The sequence below is a fragment of the Protopterus annectens genome, chromosome 1.part1 (assembly GCF_019279795.1).
Source record: "Protopterus annectens isolate FY-2018-M chromosome 1.part1, PAN1.0, whole genome shotgun sequence".
Lineage (NCBI taxonomy): Eukaryota > Metazoa > Chordata > Ceratodontiformes > Protopteridae > Protopterus > Protopterus annectens.
In genome coordinates this window covers 844,824,176-844,848,494 of record NC_056726.1, presented here as the reverse complement: position 1 = coordinate 844,848,494, position 24,319 = coordinate 844,824,176, and the positions used below count along the sequence as shown (strand labels likewise).

Below are 24,319 nucleotides of genomic sequence, written 5' to 3'. Positions count from 1 at the left end.
TACTTTGACCTAGAATGGGGTCCATTCCCATCATGGTATTAGAAACCCAAAAGACTTGGAGAAATTAAAAAAAAAAGGGAGGCAGTACTGTACAGGTGTCAATGACCCATATCTGAAGGGCATAGCTCTCTTGCTAATCCTTACATCTGTAGGCCTGATCAATCTTTCCTTCACCTGCTTATCCTTTAGCTTTTCCACATTCTCTTCATTAATTCTCCCAGTCCCAACAGATCCACCCTTCAATAACAAAAGTGAAAAGGGAGAACAAGCAAGAGGTAATGCTGTGATGAAAGAAGATTATAGAATCATAGTAACAATCCCTGTACCACCAAAAACAACTTTCATAATATTATATGCTATATTAAATAAGAAAAACATAGCACTGTAGACAGTTCTATTCAGGCAAATGGAATAGATACCCTGTTCCCTGCATAATCTAACTTACTGCAGTTACCTTACTAATTTGTGTAGATTCGCTCCTGCATTCCATGTCACACTGGGTCCATTAAAATTCTTGTCCAGCTGTGATATATGGATTGCTAATGTAGTCTGGAAGTTCCCATTAGTATTGCTCAGAGATGTCATGGCTGTTGCATACTTCAGCTTTGTATGTTCCACTGACATAATTTTCCATGCATCTATGACCGTACTACAATTCTCCTGATTTGCAACCTAGCCCCTTTAAGGGGATGAATGTGCTCATCTTAATACATAAATCTTATCTCTTTCTGAGTGGAAAATGTATAGTTTAGCAGAGTGCAGGTGGATTGTCTTGACCTTCTTTTGCTGACAAGCCCTGAGATGTGACTAAAAGCATAACATCTTACTCATTGCCAAGATAACGATAATTAGTAATTATCTAGCCAGGCAGTGCAACAATTGTGGATAGTTGGTCATCTTGAGGAAGTGTCTTGCCATATTCTTTGCATGTCTGTATACGAAAGACAGTTGAAAATTATAAATTCACATCTGAACTATGACAGTCTTGATTGTGGATGTTGGGCTAAAACTCCTGAGAACAACTCTGCACACATATCACACTTCCTTCCACTTTTCCACTGAAGTAAAGGTTTTTCTTAGTTCTGTTCTCTAAACCATCCACTTTTTGAAGCAGGGAATATTTTCTGCTTTTCTGGAGCCATATCCAGTTTATTTGTTAAGGTGGTAATAGACAGTAGCTTTGGATTCTAATAGTAGCACAGCGAAAATAAAATGTAGCTTGTGAAATTATTATGACTAGATGAATTAAAGTAATTTCTGTTCCAGTAACATGAAGAGAGGAATAAAAGCAATCTGTGAGTGGTGAGCAAAGTACTCTTAGTTTAAGACTGAAGCAGCACTGAATTCCTGAACTTTAAACTTGCAGTCACTTAGAAATGAGGTATTGAATACAATAGAGATACTTACTGTACACTGTGTGTCCCCTACAAAACATGAGGATTTGCTGACTAGACTCGTAGATGTAATCCATGTGTTTGTGTGTGTGTATGTATGTATGTGTCTATAAATATATAATTTTATATATAACCACCCAAATGTTAACTGGGCAGATTATTCAATATCAAAATCAAGTAACTATGTCCATATATTACCTGACTATGACAGTTTGAACAAATATTATGCAATCCGACTAAGGATGACAGTGTCTTAGATATACTGACAAATAGTAGCAGGTTTAGAAATTTTGTTTTAAATCAAGATTACTAAGAAAAGAGAACCACAGCCAGATACTGTAAGTTAGAAAGTGATTTATTCCTAATTTCAAAGAAAAGCATTATTTTGTGGTCACTGCATATCATTGTTGCAGTTGCCCTTGGCTGGGCTTGAACCTGAGAACTGCAGTTGTATGCTGGTTACTAATCAAAATATTCCTGATTTAAACTACGTCACACATTAAGTACTGTACCAAATAAATGATACACACATTATTTACACTGTCTAGACTGTCTTTCTTACACACAATAGCTTGATTTTTTTATTACATTAATCAAAGATACGTATGCTTTTCAGTCTATCTGCCAGGGATGGATAGTTAATCTGTCAAAATAGAGAGGTGGATTCATCTGTTGTTTTGTCCATTCTTCATCCTTGATTATCAAGTCTGTAACTTAGGTGTCATATGTGCCAAACATGACATGGCAAAGAAAATACTTAGTTCTTTCATGTTGAGTAAAGTTCTTGTGATGTCTTTTTTAGCTAGTTCTGATTTCATAGATTTACAAGTCACTTTTGTATAACCTTCCCAAATTAATCGTGTACTACTACATTCCACCACTTTTCAAGGGGGTTGCCATAAAAGAGGCATGTAGCAAACCACACTGCAAATATTTGTACATATGCAGTAACCAAAATAAATCACTTTATATCTCAATTTATGTATTTAACCAAGAGGTAATAACTGGCTTATGGCATTAGGCAGACAATACAGTGTTAAAAAAAAGGTCTGCTGTACCTCTTTATCACATCTCAAATTATTTTTCATTCACTCAGTATGAGACTTCTACTCATTAGTTGCAGTTATCATCTGGCACCACATTTTGAGACTTCACGAGTGTATTATTTTGTGACTGGCAAACGGACATAAACGGATATATATGGTGTTGGTACTTTTGTAATTTGAAGTTTATAGCAATTATCATTATGTACTTTGCAAACTATCTTCAAACTGCCCAGTGTAGTGTTGCTTTATTTGCATCTGTAATAATTATTTCAACAAGGCACATACACTTTTGTCTGTCTGGAAACTCTTACTATAAATCTGGCTTGCTTTCATTTTCTTTTTTAACACCTTTATTAAAATACTACTTAAGACATAAGCATACATACATTAATAGAAAACAAACTGCATTAACACGTTTCCATTAACGTGTTATACATTACGTGTTTTCTTTGTTTAGAACAACTGTATTTCAGTCCATCATTACGTAGATCACTCCTTATTATTTTAACTCATTCCCTCCAATGGAGCTCTGCACGTTTGCACTGTGAATTCCAAGGGCGAAGCCTAAGCTTTTTGATACAATCAAATTATGTCCTCACATTTAAAACACATGTTCATATCTCTGGAGCCATAGAAATTACTAAAAGGTGTAAATGGCAAGTTCTTCAGTACAAACTAATTTTATAGCATTACTATTCTTTAGGTTCTAGGTCTTAAACTGGATTTTTAAGTCATAGTAAACACAGTAACTATTAAGTTTGCAATATTTTGTAAACCACTTAGTATGTCATTGACCACTCAATTTATACATATACTATAAGAAACATTTTGTTCATCCAGCTGAGAGCTTTCAATTGTGGCTTACCAGTTCTGTCTGTGCTACTGGGTTATTGAGATATTTAGAAAAATATGAAAGGTATGGCAAATAAATATTACACAAGCAAAAATTAATATATTTTTACCTGCTCTAGACAGAGGTCAAATATCATTGCAATTGCGTTTTGCATGATTTTGGAATATTTGACACCTAGAAGTGTCAGAAGGATATAACTGCAAAAACCCCTGGAGGCATCATTCCTCTGTAATGAATTAAACCTGACTATTCCTCCTGAACATTATTCTGCAGGTATTGTTCTGACAAATCCCATGTATTTCTATATAAGATCCACATTCCAATTATTTTATCTGTTTTACAGTAGTCAGTACTCCAAATACAGTTGGTTTAGATTTTGATTTCCATTGCCTAGTGATTTCTTTTTTGGCAGCCAACAGAATTAAACTTAAATGACCTTACTATGTCTAAGCAATTCAGATACTATGTCACAGCTAATATTTCCTTAGTTATAGCTATTTCTCTTGATATTTCTGAAAAAGTACTCTGTAGGGAAGTTTTAAATTTACCAACTCATTACACTCTGAAAACACATGTCACAACTGCAGTATTTGCTATCTACCCAAGGAGCAATTCTTAGAAGTTTGCTTGGGGTATTATAATAATAATACACATGTAAGAATTTCCAAGCTAAAATCCCAAACCGTCTGGACTTTCTTGCATACTTGGGAGTCATACATATGTCCTCCAATTGTTCTCTTGTAAATTGCATTTCCAGTCTCTCTTCCCAATCTTTTCTAACCTCTTCTGATGGCTTTTTATAGTTATGTAATGCTTTATATGCCCTACTAATTATACCCATTTTTACATTAAGTTCTGTTCTAGATTCAACTAAAACCTCTACTAAAGCAGGTCTTTTACTTAGGACTCCCCTATCCCCTTCTCTTTGCTTATATTGTGGTATCAATCCCTGATAGGGAAGGCAGTCTCTAACCTGCAGTCGAAACAACTTCCTGGCCTCATCCCACTATATTACTTTTCCCCTCTAGTTATTTGCTCCCAATTCTTTGGTACCTTTGTCATTTTTTTCCAGTAAATTCCAGCTTCCATTACCTATTTTTGGACCTCTAGTTGCAGTCATCCCTGTTACCAGAATTTTCTTTCCTCCATTCATTTGGCTTAGTTATTAAAGTACTTTCTGCAACTTTATGAATATAATATTCTGTATTGTGGTTATTCTCCTTTAGGATCTGCATCCAAAATCCCACTCCGTCCTTATTTCTTGAAACCCCCCTGCTTCATCGTCACCCCTCTGCACTTTGAATTATAATGATCTGTTTGTGTTATGTATATGACCCTTAACTGTGTAAGTCTAAAATATCCTTTCAAGTCAGGTAATCCTAATCTAACTTGTTCTAGTGGGAGGATGAACTTATCCCTCTTAACACTTACCCTCATTCCTTCCCAGATAAAGTCCTTCAACTGTTTCTTAAATATTGTCCACAACTTTTCTTCTGGTTGATGAAACTATGCCTGACCTGTATATAAAACAAAAAACCACAAAAAAGCACTGCTTGTACCTTTCTATCCATATCCATAAAAAGAGCTTCCAGTTTTTCGGTTTTTGTATTATTTTTGCTTAGTTTCTTCCCACATATCCTTAGCTACCATAGGAGAGGCCATTTTAATCCACATTCTTAAAAAATTCTACTTATGTCCCCGTAAGTATGAGTATTACTGAACCAAGCCATGCATGGGTACGTAATTTATGTCTGTAGCCTGTGTTATATCTTCATTAATTTTATATGCTGAAAAGACTTCAAACTATATTAAAATGTTCCACAGCACTGAGATTTTCTTTTCTGGATTTAGCAAATACAAAATAATATAATCTGCAAATAAAGCCAACTTTTCTTAATTAACATGCCATTTACATCTTTGAAATTCTGAGTCCCTTATTTTCTTTGCCAGAGGCTGTTAAGTATAAAGCAAATAAGAAAAAGGAGGAAAGGGAGAAATAGGACATCCCTGACTGGTTCCTTTTTTTAAACTTATCAGAGAGGAATCCTTCCACTTTAATTCTTGCCTCCGATCCTTCATATATCCTCCTAATTAATCTTACTGTATCAGAGAATGCAAGTAATTCCATTGCCTTGTACCAGAGAATGCATTAATTCGATTGCCTTACTCTGTCAAATGCTTTCTCTGCATTGAGACACACCAGCATTAATCAAACATACACTTAAACATGAAAATGCTTCTTACACATTTACTGTCATTGACAAAATATTTGGTGACAAGATGAATAAATCTGGGTGGCATACTATCCTTAATGCTAAGTAAAGGAAGTAGATTATTAAATTAGGTGGGCTTTTTCAGCCTGGATTAAATGACCATTTATAATTAGCCAATAACCAACTCTTTAATTAACTTATTTGTATAAACTATGTGGATGTGACAAGGTTATGGTTAACACTGAGGAAGGCTATTTCAGCCTAAACCGGTCTGGTTGAATTTTTGTGGGGGTTATTTGGTTTATCCCTACCCTTTTTGTTATTTATGCTTCATTAAAAGAAGTTATATTAACCACACTTGGTGCTGGCCTTGATTTTTGACTTTTTTAAATGAGAAGACCAGAACAAGAGTGGTATGCAAGTTGTGTTTGACCTGGTAATTTTTAGGTATGCCTAATATAATAAGTTGTTTTAAAATAATTTATTGCAAGATAAATGGATGTTAACCATCCATGCAGATGGATTGGAAAGTTGAGAGGAAATGTTCAGTCTGAATATAAGAACCCAAACATAAGGTCATTGGCATAAAGCAGAAAATTCAAGTTTCTTAGAATGCTAGAGATGTTATCGAGGAAGATAGAAAATGGCAGTGTCTCCAATATGGAATCTTCTGGTAGGTCTGTTTCAGAGGCTTTGTAGAAAGGGAAGAAAGAAAAGTCAAAGAGCAAATGAATATGTCAGTTATTTAGGAATGGTTGAACTAGGTTAGGACAGTGTACTAAACTGAGCCAAATAAGAGATTAGCTTTTTATGCAAAATTGAATGGAATCATTTTGTTACATCAGCTATTGCAATTGGAAGATTGCTTTAGTCCATGTTATTGTAAATATTGCTGGAAAATGAGAGAAGGGTAGAGGAGGTAGTTTGTCCTTTACAAAAATCACATTGATTAAGAAAAAAGTAAATGTTTTGGTTAAGGTAGTTAGCTTGTAGAAAGTGAATTTTCTAGTACCTTGGAGAGAGCTGAGAAAAATGAAATGGAGCAGTAGTGAGCAAGGGTACCAAGCTTTGATACTTGGGGTATTGGAATGACTGTAGAGGCATTTTGTAATTCTGGGAAAGATCTGTTTGTGAAAGAGGTGCCATACTGAGACAGCGATGAATTTCTTGCGTACAGATGAGAATTTAGGGGAAAGACTGTCAGATCTTGGATAGCCACAGGATTATGTTCTTTTAAGTCATTTGTCGATGGAAGATCAGGAGATCAGAACCATTTGAAAAAAGATCTGAGAGATGAGACTTGGACAGGGAAAGTGGGGGGTTCTGTTCTTGTTATGGGGAGAGGAAATTCAATGCATGCTCTAGTTTGAGGTCAGGCTCTAGGGATTTTAGTTTGTGATTGGTGTCGTGTTTTTTCCTATTAATTGTTTTTTTCCATGATTACAGATAAAGCAGTTTTCCTCCCATAGTTGAGAAGTCTGCCTTAAGTACAGTAGTGATAAAAGGGAGCATATGTGGTTTTGACTCTCATTTTTGATGGGAAGCAAATTTTTTGTGGGAATAGAAGGTTTAGAAAGTATTGAAAGGTAAAACTGTAGTCAGACTGTGTAGTTACAGGAGTCTAGTCTGTGTTGCTTAGTTCCTGTGGGCATAAGCTAGTGGATTTCTTTAGAAAATTAAGAAGGTAATGAGCTATGAAGCTGGTGAATTGCTTGATGTGGAATAGGCTGAAGTTTGAGTATTATCGTCACAGAGTGTAGGATGTTCATAGTTTCATAGGTTTATAGGTAGATACTAGGTTATCGGTCGTGGGGCCTATACAAGCCCAGCCAAAAAGGTACCCTGGCTTTTGCCACCCAAGAAAATTATTTTCCTGTGCCACTGTTGAGCAGAGCCACAGAGGTGATCACCGGGGTGAATTTCCTATTTCCCATCCAATCATCAAGATTTTTCTTGAAGAGTGCTAATGAGGAGCTTTGTTATATAGATATAGATAGGTAGTTTATTCCAGAGTATGGGAAGTCTCCGGGACAGGAATCTATCCCTCCGGCATGTTCTGTTTATTGTGGTGACAAGGTTTAGGTCCCTATAGCGTGTAGCTTGAAGGGATTGGGATTTCTTTAAGTGGAGCATGTCCAACAGCTCTGGGTTTGACATAACTTTGCATGTTAGGCAGAGATCACCTCTGAGTAGGCGATATATGACGGAGTAAAGCTGGAGTTTTTTGAGACGGTCTGCGTAGGGCATCTGTTTGAGGATGGTAATCTTCTTTGTGAGGTATTTATTTCACTTTTCCAGTGGTTGTACATGTCTTGTGAGCTACATACCAAAAGGGGTGTTGTACTCTATGATGGGTCTAATGAGTGATGAGTAGAGGGGTACAATGACCTCTTTTTTTCTGGATGAGAAACCTTTTGATGATGAGGTGTGCCACGTAGAAGGATTTCCTTACTACTGTGGCGATGTGATTATCAAAGGAGAGACTACTGTCCACCAGTGTCCCAAGGTCTCTTATCACACTTTCAGTGTTAAGTATACTACCGCCTATGTTGTAGTTCATGGGTACAGTGTTTTTACCAAAAAGGATGACAATGCACTTTTTGGCATTGAGCTTGAGGCCATGGCTTTGACACCAGGCATCTGTCTCAATGAGGCCCTTTTGTAGGATGTCCACATCGTTAGGAGTTTCGATTATGGCTCCTAGTTTGCAGTCATCTGCAAACTTCGTTAGCCAAAGACCTTCTGTGTTAGCCTGTACTTCAGAGAAGTAGATACCAAGCAGGAGAGGACCCAGGACTGTACCCTGTGGTACTCCACTTGTCACTGGTCTGAATTTGGATTTGGAATCTGCTACTTTCCCAGTGTGGGTTCTGTCGGTGAGCCAGTTGGCAACCCATCTTGTGACATAGGGATTTATACCCAGTTTAGTGAGTTTATCTATAATTCCAGAGTGGGGGATGGTGTTGAAAGCCTTGGCAAGATCTAGATAGGCTGTGTGAACCACCTTACCCTTGTCTACGGCTTTGGTGACTGCTTCAAAGAAGTCTATCAGGTTTAGGAGACATGATCTGCCTTTTACAAACCTGAACTGGGTGGGGTCCAGAGTTTGGAGATTACCAATGTCTTTGTTTATAAGTTCCATGATGATACGTTCCATGGCCTTGCAGACCAGGCTCGTCAGGCTAATGGGGCAGTAGTTCCTGGGGTCTGTAGTGGCTCCCCCCCTTGTGGAGTGGGATAATCATCGCTGTGTGCCATTCAGCAGGCACAAAGCCAGAGGTGAGGCTATGACTGAACATGGTACTTAGGTGGGGTGCCAGTTTGTTCTGTAGTTCATGTAGAATGCAGCCTGGGATGTTGTCTGGTCCCATGGATGCTGTGTTCCTGGCTTTGGAGAGTGTGGTTTTTACCTGTGCAGCCATGATTACAGGAACTTTGCATTCTTCCGGTATAGAGATGGGCTGTTTAGGACATGAGAGGGGTGGTAAAGTTAGCACTGAACCTATCTGCCAGGATGTTGGCAATATCAGTTGGGTCTGTATATTTAGTGCCATTATGCTGTAACTCAGAGAAGATCTGAGTGTTGCTATTGAGATTCTTGACATAGCTATAGAATGCTTTGTGGTTGTCTTTAGAATAAGTGGCGATTTTGTTTTCGTTACTAGCTTTGGAGGATTTTATCAGGGATTGCAGTTTCTTACTGAGGCTGACCAGGGAGCTCCTCCACTCATGGCATTTTACTGTCTTTTGCAACAGTTTCTTCCTTCCGTTGTACAGTTTGTTTATGGCAGGGGACCACCAGATTGGCTTCCTTTTTTTGGAGGATAGCGTCTTGGTTCTGTTTGGGATAGCACAATCCATGCACTCATGTAAGTGCTTATAAAGTGCAATTGTGTAGGATTCAGTAGTCGTAACTTTATTGTCCATCTGCACGGACCAATGAGGCGTTGACTTCAGGTGTCGAACACCGGTCACTCATGTTGGTAATGACTAGATCTAGGATATTGTTGCCCCTGGTGGGGGTGTGAATAAGTTGATCCAAGGCATTGGAGTTTATGAATTCCAGAAAGCGTTGAGCGAAGGAATTGGTACATGTTGTACATAGATTTGCGTAAATTTGCAGGGAGCATTTGCTAGTGTCAATTCTAGAATGGTGTGATTACCACTAAGCTGATTTAGGTAGGCTGGTGTAGTTACTGTTTGGTGCAAGCTGTGGGTTATGAAAGTGAAGCAGAATGTTTGGTTAGTGTTGTTATCCCAGAATATTTTAAAATTCCCTAGGATGTTGTAATTTTTGTTCTCCATGGATGACAGGATTATGGTAAGGAAGAAGTCAGCATTCTTGTATTTGGTCGGATGGATGTTTTAGGTTATGGCAGTGTTTTGCTTATGATGGGAATCTGTTAAGTAGGGACATGTAACCTATTTAGTGTCAAGTTTGTTGTATTTGAAGAAGAGATGAGTAGCTCCAACAATAATAAAATAAAGCATGGTGGATACGTTATGCAGTGCCTTTCAAGATTATTGAGTAATATATGCTCTCTCTTCCTCACACACACACACACACACACACACACACACAGGAATCATAGGTGAAATGAAAAAATATATCAACACTGGTAATAGCATCCAAGTTTCTTGAAGACAAGTAAGTAATAAGCTTCTTATGACATTTTATAATGTGATGTCTTTTTGTATGCAGCCCATTGAGATTGCCTGGTATGGCCATTTCACTGGCTGGTATTACTTGTGTCTGTTTTTCTTCACCTACGGTATTTGACTTTCTTATTAACATTTGGTATTGGATGATCTGACATTATCACCGTGTCTTCATTTCCAATAATAATTTATGCTTCATGCTTTTACTGTTTTTCAACTACTTGCACGTTATCATGTTTGCATAATTTCCATCATATCGTATTCATCACATCATTCAGTCTTTTGGTAAACAGACCCTTTGGCATATATATATATATATATATATATATATATATATATATATATATATATATATATATATATATATGCATGCCACTACAAAATGTTCAACTGCTAGTTCTGTGTTACAGGGCCTTGTTTTTCCCTGTCATGAGGGTGGACCAATTTATATCCATGTTTATGCATATGCCATGTGTAGAATTTGTTCTTATGGCACATTTCTATCCAGCTAATTTGCCTTGGATATTGCATAATGAATTCATCATACCTGCATCTTCAAGGGAGGTAATCTTTCGGCAGCCTGTGTTAAGTGTTTCAAGGGGAAGAGTTGGAATACTGTTTTTTAATGATTAGGTGTATATGCAAGAAACTGGAGATTTTTCTACTAGGGATGTTTGGGGTGATTGCTTTTTCTATTTCCATTATATGTTGAAAGAAAGTCAGGCTTTGAAAAACTAGTTTCACATTTTTGCTGCCTGAGGTGCTACAGCTACCCCTTGTACTGGCTGCTGTACTGCTTCTGATTAGGACCACCTGTCCTGGCCAGAGGCAGTTTTGCAGGCAGCACTTAACAATAGACACATAACGTTTCTGAAATAGCCGTGGCTGTCAAGATGTCACTGGAGTTGGTTTTCCTCAAAGTTTAAGACTAAGACTAAAAAGGGTATTGAATATCTACTATTATGATGATATGTTCTTCATATTGATCATTGTTGCAGTAGCCTTAGCCATATGGGTTATATCCTGGCAAGGATATAACAGCTGGACAGCTTGCAAAGCTTCAGGGCACCTTCCTTTTGCCCAAACTGTCAGGTAGCTCGAGCTGAGCTTACTAAAAGACAAGTGTGGGCACACAGCCCTTCAGAGTTTTACTGCTTCAGAAGAATATGCTCCTCTAAGACATTTGAGGATTAATGGTCAGCTTCTCCTTTCTTTGCTGGGCAGATAAGTTCCCTTGGGGGGGGGGCTTCCATTTTTGTAATTTCATATAGTTTTATAACTTCCTCTAAAGTTATTTTAAAGCTGAGAGTGTTGTGTTTTAACGATAGTGGGAAGACTATAACTTTCTTTTAAAAGGAGCACTCGTTTGTTTCTGTCAGTTTAAAAGTAGTGTGAACTAACTGAAAATATATTTTTTGTGGAGAAATTTTGTTTATTTTTCAGTTGTGGGGCTTCTGTAGTTTTAAAGTGCTTTTTACTGTGTTTTTATGTCAAAAAAGTAACTTTTGTGGATAATTAGTTTTATTGGCATTTGCTGCTTGTCTTCCTTGGGAAAGAGGCACCATTTATGGCCTGACCATGGAACAGATTGCTGGTCCCATGCTCGGTCCTTTTTCCAGACAGAAAAAGTTAAGCAAGCAGCCTTTGCCACCACTGCAGGCTAGCAGTTTGCCTCAGCTGCAGGTGGGTAGCTTTGATGTGGCCATTTGTTGCCCCTCAGAGCAAACATCTTTTATTCTAGGTCCCTCTGGTGTAGCACCTACAGTCACTGTGGACCAGGGAGGGTAGCCCCATCTTCTGCAGCTGTTGGAGTCCCTTCAAGGGCAAGGGAGAGAGACACTCTTGTCAGTCCTGAGAGAGAGAACATAAAAGGTTTCCCTGCTGTGGCCATCCTTGAGGAAGTAGTGGCTGCCTTTAGTAACACTGTTGGCCCCATTTTTCCTGACCACAAGAAACAGAAAAAGAAACTTGCTTCTACTCCTCCTCTTCAAATTTCTTTGGCTAGGAGTAGTTTACTGGTACTGGCTCAGAGTTTAATTCAGGCTATAGATTCTTCTTGTAAAGTAGTTTCTGGTAAAAGAGGGAGTCCTCGTTTCCTGAAGAGATTCAAGATCCTGAATCTAACAAGAAAATGCAGGGATGGATTCAGTATTTTGTTCTCAGGTTTCTGATTCAGTCTTAGAGGAGAGCTCAGTTTCTGATTCTCCCTGTGGGAGTTGATCTTCCTCTGAGATTATTGCTAGAATGTCCCAGTGTTTTTAGCAGGTGAAATCTGCAGTTTCTCAGTTCCACAGAAAATAGTATGAGTTGTTACAGAAGAATTTTCAAGAAACTACACCCATTCCTCCAGTTCTGTCTGGTTTAGAGGATGCATGTCTTACTGCCTTAAATTTTCCTGATAGCCACCCAGCTATTTCTAAAACAGATTGTTGATGTACAACATGACTGTGGCATTGTCTGTAACCACTTGAAGAGGTCCTGGGGACCAAAGATAGTTCAGAGAGTTGATGCACAAAATTCCATTGTTTTACATTTTTGTGTACTATTCCCATGACCCAGTAGCTGTAACGATAGTTGACTGCACTGCTGTTAAGCACTTAGTTAATTCTAGTCGTGCTCTTTCTAAAAAGGATTGGGTAATTACTGATAGGTGTAGGAAAATGTGTATACTTCTACAACTTCGATTTTTAGAATTTTAAATTGTCAGGCTCATATGTTAAAGTTTGTTCTGACAAATTGTGAGGAATATTTTATCTACAGTTTCTTCTTGTGAAGAAAAATCTGTTTTAAATAACTTAGTTTCTTCTATTGCATAGGTCACTACTCATTGTTTATAATGTGTATATGACTCTTTTGATACTTCTTCCACTGCTATGGCCACTGGTACTGTTTAAGGAGATTTGCTTAGCTGCATTCTGAGAACCTCCCAGACGATGTAAAAAAATGACATTTTAAATTTCTCTTGGACAGAGATTTAGTGTTTGGCCCACTGCTGCAGAGGTGATTATAAAATGTGATGAAAGGGGCAAGCTGATCTGGGGAAGCTCTAAGATTTTATTACCCTCTCCTTTAACAAATTGTCCAAATGATATTCTTTTTTGTTATTCAAAAAGAGTAAACAGTCTCAAGGGAATTCAGGTAGACAGGTGTTTTAAGAGTGGCAAAAGGGTTCCAAAAAGAAGTCTCTAACCTCCTAAAACCAGGGACAGTCCAACAATAATCCAACAAGTCTGAATGGACTGTTCAAGAGACCTTGCGACCCCCCCCCCCCCAACCTGGCCTCTCAAAGTCTGAATCTTCATTTTTCTGTTCGGCTACAGTTTGTTTCAGACAAATAGTTTCTGAACATCATTCATCAGAGTTACAGATGGCAGAGGGAGGAAATTCCTCCTTTCTAGGGAGTTATTCTTCATCCTGTAGATCAGCTTCTTCTGTGTCCACCTGTTCTTCATCACATGCTGTCCCAAGGTGTAATAGAACCAATTCCTCTTTCCCAAGGGAGGAAGGGGTTTTATTCAAGGATGTTCCTAGTGCCAGAGGAAGAAAATGCTTGAAGACAAGTTCTGGATCTTTCTTTCGTAAATCTGTTTGTGATAGTGCTGAAATTCAAACCACTTCCCAACCTGTTACCTCTTCTTCCTCTTTCAAGTTTCCTGGCAACATTAGACTTAAAAGATGTTTTTCATCACATCCCCATTCATCTAGACTTTAGATGATTCTTACATTTTTGTGTGTCTGTATCACATTATTAGTTCTCTGTCTTATCTTGTGGACTATCCACCACCAAAATTGTTTACAAAGTATCTATATCCAATTATAGGTCATTGCAGACTAGATGGTATCCGCATTTTTCCATATTTAGATGACTTGCTTATCTTTGCAGTCTTTTTCAAAATGTCAAGCATCAATTTCTTGGGTAAGAGATCTCTTTCACAAGCTGGGATTCCAAGAGAACATTCAAAAGACTTTCTTGACTCCCTCATACAGGATTGTGTACCAGGAATGTTCCAGCATCAACAGTGTTTATCTTTTCAGATCCCAGTACTAGGGTTTGTCAGAAGAGAAATCTTTTGGTGGAGACAGCAGATATCCTTAAATTCAGGCCTTCCCTTCTCTCTCCCTGCTCCAAAACAGTCAGTCACCACAGATGCTTCATATTTTGTTTGGGGAGCATTTTCCAGAGGTATAATAGTGTAGGGGGGTGTGGGACACCAAAAACAGATGCAAGCACATAAATGTCAAGGAGATTCTTACCCTGATCAATGCACTCAACTCTCTGAACTATCTTTGGTCCCCAGGACCTCTTCAATCGGTTACAGACAATGCCACAGTCATGTTGTACATCAACAAGCAAGGGGTAACCAGGTCATACCCCCTTTGCAGACTAGCCATGTTAGCATAGGATATAGTTTCACAGTACAATCACATTCTACTGGTATCTTGCATTCTGGCAGAGCAAAACTTTGTGGCAGACAAGCTGAACAGAACCAGGGCAAACCCTCACTTATAGAAACTAAATTGGAGGTCTTCCAAGATTTGATCCATCTGTGAGGAGTTCCTCAAGTAGATCTCTCTGTATCCTCTCTGAACAACCAACTGGCAAAATTCTGTTCCAGGACTCCATGCTAGAAAGCTTGGAAGAAATATGCCTTTTCTTTGAACAGGAAATTTCATGTATGCCTTTTCACCTTTTCCACCAACACCCAGGATATTTCTGAAGATTTAGAAGGGATTCCCCAGGATCATTGTGGTGACTCCCTTCTGGCCCAGGAAACCATGGTTTTCCCTTCTTTTGGAAATGGCCAGGGACAGTTTTCGCAAGCTTCCTATATGAATGGCTCTTCTCAAACAGGAACTGGGGTGTTTGAAACAACTCCACGTCAGTCATCTTTAGTTGACTCCCTGGATGATAGGGTCTTAATTCCTTTTGGGTACCATTTTTCTGAGGATGTGCTGCAGTTACTAATGGAGGTAAGAAAGCCTGCTACTGGAAAACCATATAGTAGCAAATGAAAAAAGGTTTTATAGGTGGTGCCAACAACAATAATCAGCACCCATTCACACCCATTTTCTTGGTTTACAATATTCATGTGATTTACTGTCCTATGGCCTTTCTTATTCCTCTGTCAAAGTTCATTTATGGGCCATTTCAGCATGTCTGCCCATGGATCCTCCTCTTTCATGGCATTCTCATGTCAAAATGTTCTTGACTGGTTTTGCATAAGAGGCCTCCAAGTAAACTGGTGGCCCCTCCTGGGGATCTTAATATTATGTTAGAGAAGCTAACATTTGCTCCATTTGAACCAGCTAATCTGGCTGACTTAAGGTTCTTAAAATGCAAAACAGTTTTACTGATTGATCTGGCCTCTGCAGGAAGGGTATCTGAGCTACAAAGCTCTTATCATGAGTCAACCCTACCTCATTGTCCATAGGGAACAGGGTTTCTGTGTGAACTAATCTTTTTATGCCGAAAGTGGTATCCAGGTTTACTTTAAGCCAAACTGTCCATCTACCCATTTTCTTTCCTGAACCTAAAAATGAGGGAGAAAGGATAGTCCATACTTTGAATGTCCACAGACAACTCTGGTCCTATCTTGACAGAATTGAATCTTTTAGATCTTTGGAGCAATTGTTTATTTCTTGTGAAAGTAAGAAGAGAACGCACCCCCTGTCAAGACAGACTATTTCCAAATGGTTGTCTAAGGCTATCACCTTTTTTATATTTACCATGACAAATCTGTTTCAAACAAGGATCAAGAGTCATTGTACCAGGGCCTTGCCTTCATCTATGGCTTTTTGGAAAGGGATGAATTCCATATGTATTCTAGAAGCTACTACTTGGTTCTCTGTGCATACTATTACAAAGCACTACAAGCTTGATTCCTTCTCTAGTTCTAGATCAAGCTTTGCTAGGACCATTCTCTGGGGGTCCTGAATCCTTCTCCTTCCACCTCCCAAATATTGTTAAGTAATCTACCCATATAACTAAGGCTACTGCACCTAGTACAGTTGGGTAAGTTGAACTTACCATAATAGTAGATGTTTGAATGATCACTGCTGCAATAACCATTCCCTCCCTCCACACACACCCTGCTTTTTTGTGTTTTTTTTATACCAGGGTGTGCATTTATTTTTTGTTATTCCTAGCATTGTCCTTTCAGATCTCAGCCTCCTCTGTGTTGGCAGGAAAGCTGTGCAGGGTTTTGCTCCCCAACATGTCTTTTAGTCAGCTTAGTCTGAGCTGCTGGCAGTTTGGGTGCATGGAAGGTACCCTGAAGCTTTGGAAACTGCCAGCTGTTATATCATTTGGCAGGATATAACCCATGTTGGTAAGGCTGCTGCAGCAGTGATCCTCCTAACATCTGTTATGCTAGGTTCAGCTCACAACTGTACTTTCCTCACGTAAGTGTGCTTGATATACAAGTGTGGTGTTTACAGGTGGTGTATGTTTGTTTATTTTTACTGTAAATTTTGTAAGACAGACTCAAGTATTTTATCAGCTGTTTTTTTGTAGCATTTTTCACTGCTTTGTTTTGTAAGTCTGAATTATAATACATCTATATGACAGATATTTTCAGAGACTTGATGAAAAAAACATGCATCAAATGTCAATGGGCACTGTAAAGCACCTATGCTGTAGGTGTACTGTAATATTTTTCATGCTCCTGCCATATTTTTGATAACATAGACCAGTATGGTTTTCAAAGAATGAGCAGAGTGTATTCCACAGCCTGAGTTACAGGGTCGGATAACTGGTGTATTGCCAGAGCTGTTCTTATACATGTAAAGGATGTATACCTTTGCTCACCTGGCCTTTGCTAGAAGCTTAGGTGCACCCTAAGCTGTTTATAGTGGGCACAGGTAATTGCTTTAGCCAAAGTGGGCAGAGACGCACTTGCTGCTTTGCTTGCTGTGCCTTATAGGTAAAGGGGAAAGTGTCCTAAAGCTTGTCATACATCTTTTTTTTTTTTTTTTTTTTTTTTATAAAACCTGGTACTCCTTGAACTCTATAAAGTACAGAAGTTGCCACATTATTGTTTATCTCATCTGTATTTTTATGTATTAAAATGAGGGGGGGGCAAGGCTGGTGGACAACTTAAGGTAAGCCATGTGAGAAGTCATCAGCTACCATTATTCTGCTTCTCTTTAAAAATAAATAAAATAAAATATTCTACTGCATAAAAGTATCATTTGATCAATGCCAAGAGTAAATCAATATTGTCCAAGACACTGTCATACCACTACTTATGTTCTTCCAACAGACCAGCTCATTGGTTTGCCTGAGTCTATGGTGAAGAATCACAGCCTCCCACAGGTTGTGCCAGTCCTAGAGTCAGTATTCATTGAAGATATTGCAGCTGGATGTGAACACACACTGGCTCTCTCTTCCACAGAAGATGTATATGCTTGGGGCTGCAATGGTGAAGGTCAGGTAGGTGCTGCTACTTTTATAAATTGCTTGTATCTGTCAATTACTATGGTTTATAATATAGTTAATTGCTGTCTCAGGGTCAGATGCAGATGCTTCCATAATGACATATTCTACAGAGATTATTTGACCTGTCAATTGTCTGTCATCTGCTACTTTTGTCCTCATTATTGAATATCCATCTACATTTCCTTGCTTATTGCAACAGGTCAGGCTTTATTTAATATTCGCACATCAGGTCTCAGTTACAATAATCTGATCTTTTCCAGTCAGCTTTCATCAAGTTCCTCGGAGCTTTGTCTAGAGACCACACCCTAGCCCTCTCTGCATGTATTAAGGTGTTTGCTTAACACATTCATTCCCATGATCCTTTTCATAGATTCATAGGAGGTTACTGGGCTAATGGCTTAAAAGCCCTTACAAGCCTAGAAAATGTTGCCTAATTTCACCCTATATATGGTCCCTAGGGGCAAGAAAATGGCACAGGTTTATGCCTATGCCTTGAGTATTTTACATACTGCTCCTGTCCATCAGGGACATAAGCGCTACCCCAGGTGTGATTCTGGATTTCCACATCCATTGATCTAAATGACATTTGAAGAGGGCCGGGGAAGGGCTCTGCTTAACATGAATAAGAAGAGGTAGTAGTCCCTGCAACACATATTAGTCTCCCCAGAATGCTGTGTTTGAGTCGCAGACCAAATTTAAATACCTAGTTCAGGTGACCCTAGTGCTGTTTCTCTTGCAGATGTGTAACGGCTCCATCAGGGATTTCGGAGTGCATTGTAGAGTAGGCATAGGTTACCCCTTAGTCATTGGTAGGAGACAGAGTAAAGGGATAGGACTTTTCATCTGTCTGCATAGGACATGTTGTTTATACCCTGTATTTTCTTTGTGAAGAATTTTTCCCCTTATGAATGTTAGATTGGCTACAGGAAATTGTGGGTCTTAGGGGTTGGTATATATTGCAGTTTGTACAGGATGTCAACAATTATATATTGGGAAGACTGAGAGACTTTTTCGAAAACATATCTATGAGCACTTATATGCGATAAGAATGAAAAATGAAAATAATGGGTTAAGTAGACATTTGGAAAATTCTTTGCTTTGCTCTGGATTTTGTTTTGGAATTTTACAGATAGTGAAGGAAGACATTAGGGGTGGGCATTGGCAAAATAAATTGGAAACAATGGAATTTTTGTGGCAACTCAGGTTAAATGCCACTACAAGTCCAGGTATAAATAATTGCTGTTCTTTAATGCCGATTTTAAAATACAAATCTACAGTTTTAAAATGATGTTTAGGTTTATGTTTCTTTAAAATAAATAAAAGTCCAGCTTGTGATGAGGTCATGAATTTTAATAAGGTTTTAATTAGGGTTGGAGTTGACTGTTAAGTATTTAAGTGATTTAAAGTTTTTGTACTTTGTTCTGATGAAGTCCTGATTTTTCATGTACAAAAGCACTTGACTGGATTTTTTTTGTATGAAAATTCATTAAAATTGTCCCTTTTAACAGGTGGTGCTTGGCAATTCTTTACGAGGTTGCTTTTTGTTTTTTTATTTGGTTGTGAATTACCTCCTAGGCACACTGCTGGTTTTTACTGAGTAAGTGGAAATGTCAGAATGCCAGCAGTAAGTTGTTTGGAGACAACAAGGGTATAAACTACCACAAAAGGTTATATCCTGTTTTAGTAGATGGGAAAGAGGCCACTGCTAAGCGAGACACAGTCTTTGACCTAACTATTGGGAAGTCTGCAATGGTTAAAGAGGAGCACTACTTGCTTGGGCAGTCTACTCCAGTCAGAGCTTTAGGAGGGACCCCATTCCAAATACCTTTGACTAGGGTTCAACTTGACTGGGAGGGTGGAGAAAGAAGCAAGCAAGGAGGTGTGTTTGAAGATATCCCTGCAGATGTCCTGATAGGGAAGGATTTTGAAAATGCAGTATCTTGTAAATACATGCAGTCAGGCTTGGAGACAAGCATGTGGGTCTGGTAGCCTAGGGGGTACCCATAGAGACCGCAGACTTGAAGCCAGGACTGGTGTGGTGGTTACTTCAGAGAGGGAGCTGTCTTGTAGCAGTGAGACTGAAGGTGAGCCACAGCTGCTTGTGGGTACTGATGTTTCCTTGGACAGAGCGAATGCAAGGGCAGAGGTGAGTAGTAGTACCAAGGCTGACAGTGAACTATCGCTGTCAGAGAATACCAGACTTCCTGTGAAAGGGCAGCTGGGAAGAGTTACCAAGACAGAGAGTTGGGACAGCTCTCAGACCCTACTTTACAAGGCCTGAGGGAGGTAGCTAGTGAGGCAACTGATTCTCAAGGGAAGGAGAATCTGTATACTTGGACAAAGGTTTACTGTATAGAAAGTGGACCCCTGAAGGAAGGCTGGAGGGTGAGAGAATACAGCAGTTGGTAGTGCCCAGCGCCTATCATCTGGCACTTCTAGCCATAGCCCATGATATTCCCTTTGCAGGTCATATAGGCATAAAGTGTACCAAGAGACATATTATGTAGAACTTTTATTGTTCTGGGTTTTCCAGAAAATTAACATGGTACTGCTGGAACTGTGAGCAGTGCCAAAAGGTAGGCAAAGCAGGAGCCAAGGTCAAGGCTCCTTTGATGCCTTTGCCCGTAATTGAGGAGCCATTTCAGAGGGTAGCTATGGATATTGTGGGGCCTCTGAGTACCACAAGTTCCACAGGGAAATAGTACAATCCTAGTGGTAGATGTCAGACCTGCTGGATTGTCTGTGGAAGCACTGTGGGGTAAAGCACTTAAACACCAACCCCTACCATCCCCAGACTAATGGTCTGGTTGAGAGGTTAAACTCTTCACTAAAGACCATGCTACAGGCATTTGCAGACCAATTCAAGATGGAGTGGGGCAAATATTTGCCCCATCTGTAATTTGCTTACAGAGAGGTGCCCCAGGAATCCACAGGTTTTTCACCCTTCAAGTTGTTGTATGGGAATAGGGTGAGGGGACCTCTAGCTTTGATTTGAGATGAATGGGAGGGTGTGTGTGAATCCCACAAGGAGTCTGTTGTGGCATATGTTCTAATGGGCTGGACCCAGGAGAACCTGGCAGAAGTCCAACAGCACAAAAAGGTCTGGTATGACAGGAATGCTCGACCTAGAGAGTATGTTGTAGGGCAGCAGGTAATGGTTCTCATTCCTGTCAGACACAACAAGCTGCAGGCAGCTTTGGGAGGGACCCTTCAAAGTGGTAAGGAAGGTTAGTGATGTTAACGACATGGTAGAACTGCTAGGCAGGAGGTAGGGGCACAAATTGTACAATGTTAACATGATGAAACCTGATGACAATGAAGCCCTTGTGCTAAGTATTGGCAATAGGAGGCAGGAGGAGTCTGAGAGGGCTATATGGCTACAGGGAACCAGCCAGAAAAATCCCAAATTACTATAGTGGAGCCTAGGGTTGCAGGCATATGGGATTAGTAATGCCATTGTAGATGGCCTCTCAAGATAGGGAATGGGGTTGTGTAAAACTAGAGAGTCATCCCTCTCAAGCAACGTTTCTCAAGGGTCACCAGAAAAACTTGCTTGAGTCTTTTGGGGGGGGGTAGTGACATCGAGGTAACCCTGTAGCACAGCTGCTGGGAATTTTTAAATCGTTGTCTGTATATCAAACTGCTGGTACAGAAGTGTGTGTTGAAAGGGTTTGTAAAGTACTGAGAGCTTAGATGTATCCACAGTGTACCTTTACTGAAAAAGAACATAAATGTAGATACACTATTTTAGCTGTGTAAAATATATTTTAACAGAAACTTCAGAAAAAAGTTTGAAATTGTCTAAAAAACTAGGCCTTCTGCATTGTCTAGTAAAATGTTTATTGTTTTTATCTGTCTCTCAGAGCAAAAGATCTGAGGGGCTATGTATTTTTTTCATGTACGTAAAAAGGCTGGCAGTTTCTAGAAATTGGGGTCGGGTTAACTTGGGAAATAAAGTCAGATGCACTGTGATTATTTACTGAGTATTTTCTGTTCTTTTTTATTTTATTATTAATAATATAAACCATATAAATTGTGGCTGTGTTTTGTAGACATATTTTAAGTTCAGAGAGAGAATTTGCATACTTTTATTTTGTGACAATGTGGGGCCCCTAAGGCCTTATGCTCTTGGTCAAACTACCATTTGTATTGATAAGTAACATTACACAAGATTTATATATATATATAATTCAAACCTCAAAATGTGTGTGCGCCAGCTACTTGAGCAAGGACATAAACCACTGGTTGGATAAAGAGAGTCCTGGAGGCCTTGGCTTTGTCACCCAGCTGAGATCTCACCTCTATAGCTGTGCCAGTGGGGGTGGGGATCTAACCAGCCCCAGACTGACTGTGGGTCTCTGTGTGCCTTCGAGAGCTGCATCTGGAAATACATGTGTGTGTCTGCCACCCTCCCACTGTGTATGTCCCCCACTGTTGATAGTGGTGAGTATTGAGTCTTCTTGATTAGTAGGCCAGCAGTTTGTTGTTGGGACTCCCAGCATTGAGCAGTAAGACATTTAGCTTGTCCTGCATATAGATTTTGCTATGTTGAAAGGTTTATCTGCCTGCATATAGATTTTGCTATGTTGAAAGGTTTATCTGTTTGGCATTGCCTAAAAAAGGAACTATATTGGGGTGGAGCAATTGACAAACCAGTTGTTAAAGTCAATCATTTTCTGTTGGTATTATGACATCAACCCTGGAGTTGTTGTATAGTGAAAGAATAAATAAGTACAAGTTTCTCATGCCTGTTAAGTTCCTCCATGGATGGCAAATTCCAAAACAGAACCATTACTAGCTTTGTTTTTCCTACGTTAACCCATTGCACAATCGCAGTACTTTTCCTTGATGCCAAATGCATAGCAGTTGTACTCACTGCCACCAGTAACTAAATCTTGAGAATGCTTCATAGACATTGGTTAATGGTGTTATGCACAGTTACTTGTGATTATTTGTGTAAACCGCTAGTACATTTTATCTGTCTATCTCTCTTATCTATCCTTTGTTGACCAGGTTAGTCCCACTAGGCTAGTAGTAGTTACACTACTCTTTTTAGGGGAGTCTTGAGGTGGTATTTGTACTACTAGGGGAAATTTGGTGAGGGCATCGAAAAACTTTCCCTACTCTTTTTGATAGGTACCAAGAGATCTTTATACATCCACCTGAGCTACCACCAACTCAAGCAGATGGGGCCTCGATTTAACATGTCACTTGAAGGAGTGTGCTACCTGTTGCACCACTGACGTTTCTGTTTTAGAAATGAGGTACCTTCCTTGTTGGTTTTCTTTTATGTATATCTATAAGTTATATTTAGATCCAGTGTGTCCTTTAAAATCTGTAAATTCAATGTGTTTTTAAAATCTGCTGTAAATTACAACTGTGATAGTCAAGCTTTTATAAATATTTTTTTTTCTATTTATCAGCACTCTTTGTCAGTTGTCAGCCTCCTCCTTGTCAGCTGTTCATTCATTCAACATTACTGGGACGAGAATATACTTGAAGGTGCCATCTTTCAAACAGTCATTAGGATGGTTCAAGACTTTTTGCTGTTTTTTTTTTCCAGACCTATCCCGACATGCACTCAACAAAGTGCTGGGGTGTGACGTACAGTGGGCTGATCTCGGGGATATCCTGTCATTTCAACATGGTATGTTTCATTGAAGCAGTCCTACCTGCCCCCTTGAACCATAAGGTATGGATTCTCTGGTCTTCACTAGGGAAATCATACCAGCAAATGCCTCTGTGTGTGCCAGCAACTCTGTCCACTTCCCTGGAGAGGCGAGCAAACCATGCCCATTCAGTCCTCCCTCCAGCCTGGTTCCCCCAGTACTTAGGCTGCTAATTGAACCCCAGTTAACTGGGTTGCAGCCAGGGCTCCAGCACTCTGCATCACAGAGCCCGAAAAATGTACTTCATCCTTAATGGATCCAAATAGTGTCTGAAAAGAGTTACTGAACCTGTACACCTCCTTTCAAACAAGTAGACAGATAATTAAATGAACAAGCATTTTTGCTGCCCACTGCCTTTCAGAGATAATTCAAGAGAAAGAGCATCAGCACAGCGGCATGACTTGAATACTAAACTGATGGCAGTCTAAAAGTCAGATCACCCCTGTCATTCTATTTTTAATACAGTGCTAAGGATTTTGACTAAGCAGATGCTAACAAGATTCATCCTGTAAGCTGTGAGTTCGGTTCCTACACCCACTTTTTGCCTGCTGTGTTATTCAAAACATGTCACTTAACCAGACAGTGTTCTTTGTGTAGGTCTGAAAAAGATACATGTGGAACAATGTTTCACTCCAGTTAAATACAAGTGAAAAAAAATCATAGAATGTCATCACCTAAAGGGAGTATTTAACCCAATTTTACTTTGATACTTACGATGTCTGAAGGAACTTTCGTTTTAGTTTTACGTATTCACTGTTAACTCAGTTCAGGAAACAGTGGTGAGTCGTTTTGTCACTGATTGATTTGTATTTAATTATACCTGTATTGATGTAAGTGTTTTGAGAGACTTTGCAATAGTATTCATACTTCTTGTTAATCTGGAAATTAACAGTTTAGCAACCTTTAGTGACCCATCCATATAATGAACTTTGCAAACTGTCACTCATCAGGGTAACTCTTTTGATAAACTGTTTTCCTTTCTGAAGGGGTTACTTTCATACAGAAATCTTCAGCAATGTACTGGCACCACTCCATAGTCTATATTTC

General features: G+C 39.2%; 1 protein-coding gene across 1 annotated transcript in view; it reads left to right on the top strand.

Moving 5' to 3' along the window:
* LOC122815150 (probable E3 ubiquitin-protein ligase HERC1) overlaps positions 1 to 24,319 on the top strand; it is a 5,886,073-nt gene that overhangs the window by 5,319,514 nt on the left and 542,240 nt on the right. Inside the window, exon 69 of the mRNA XM_044087407.1 lies at positions 17,428 to 17,597. Coding sequence (XP_043943342.1) covers positions 17,428 to 17,597 — 170 coding nt within the window. The remainder of the gene's footprint in view (positions 1 to 17,427; positions 17,598 to 24,319) is intronic.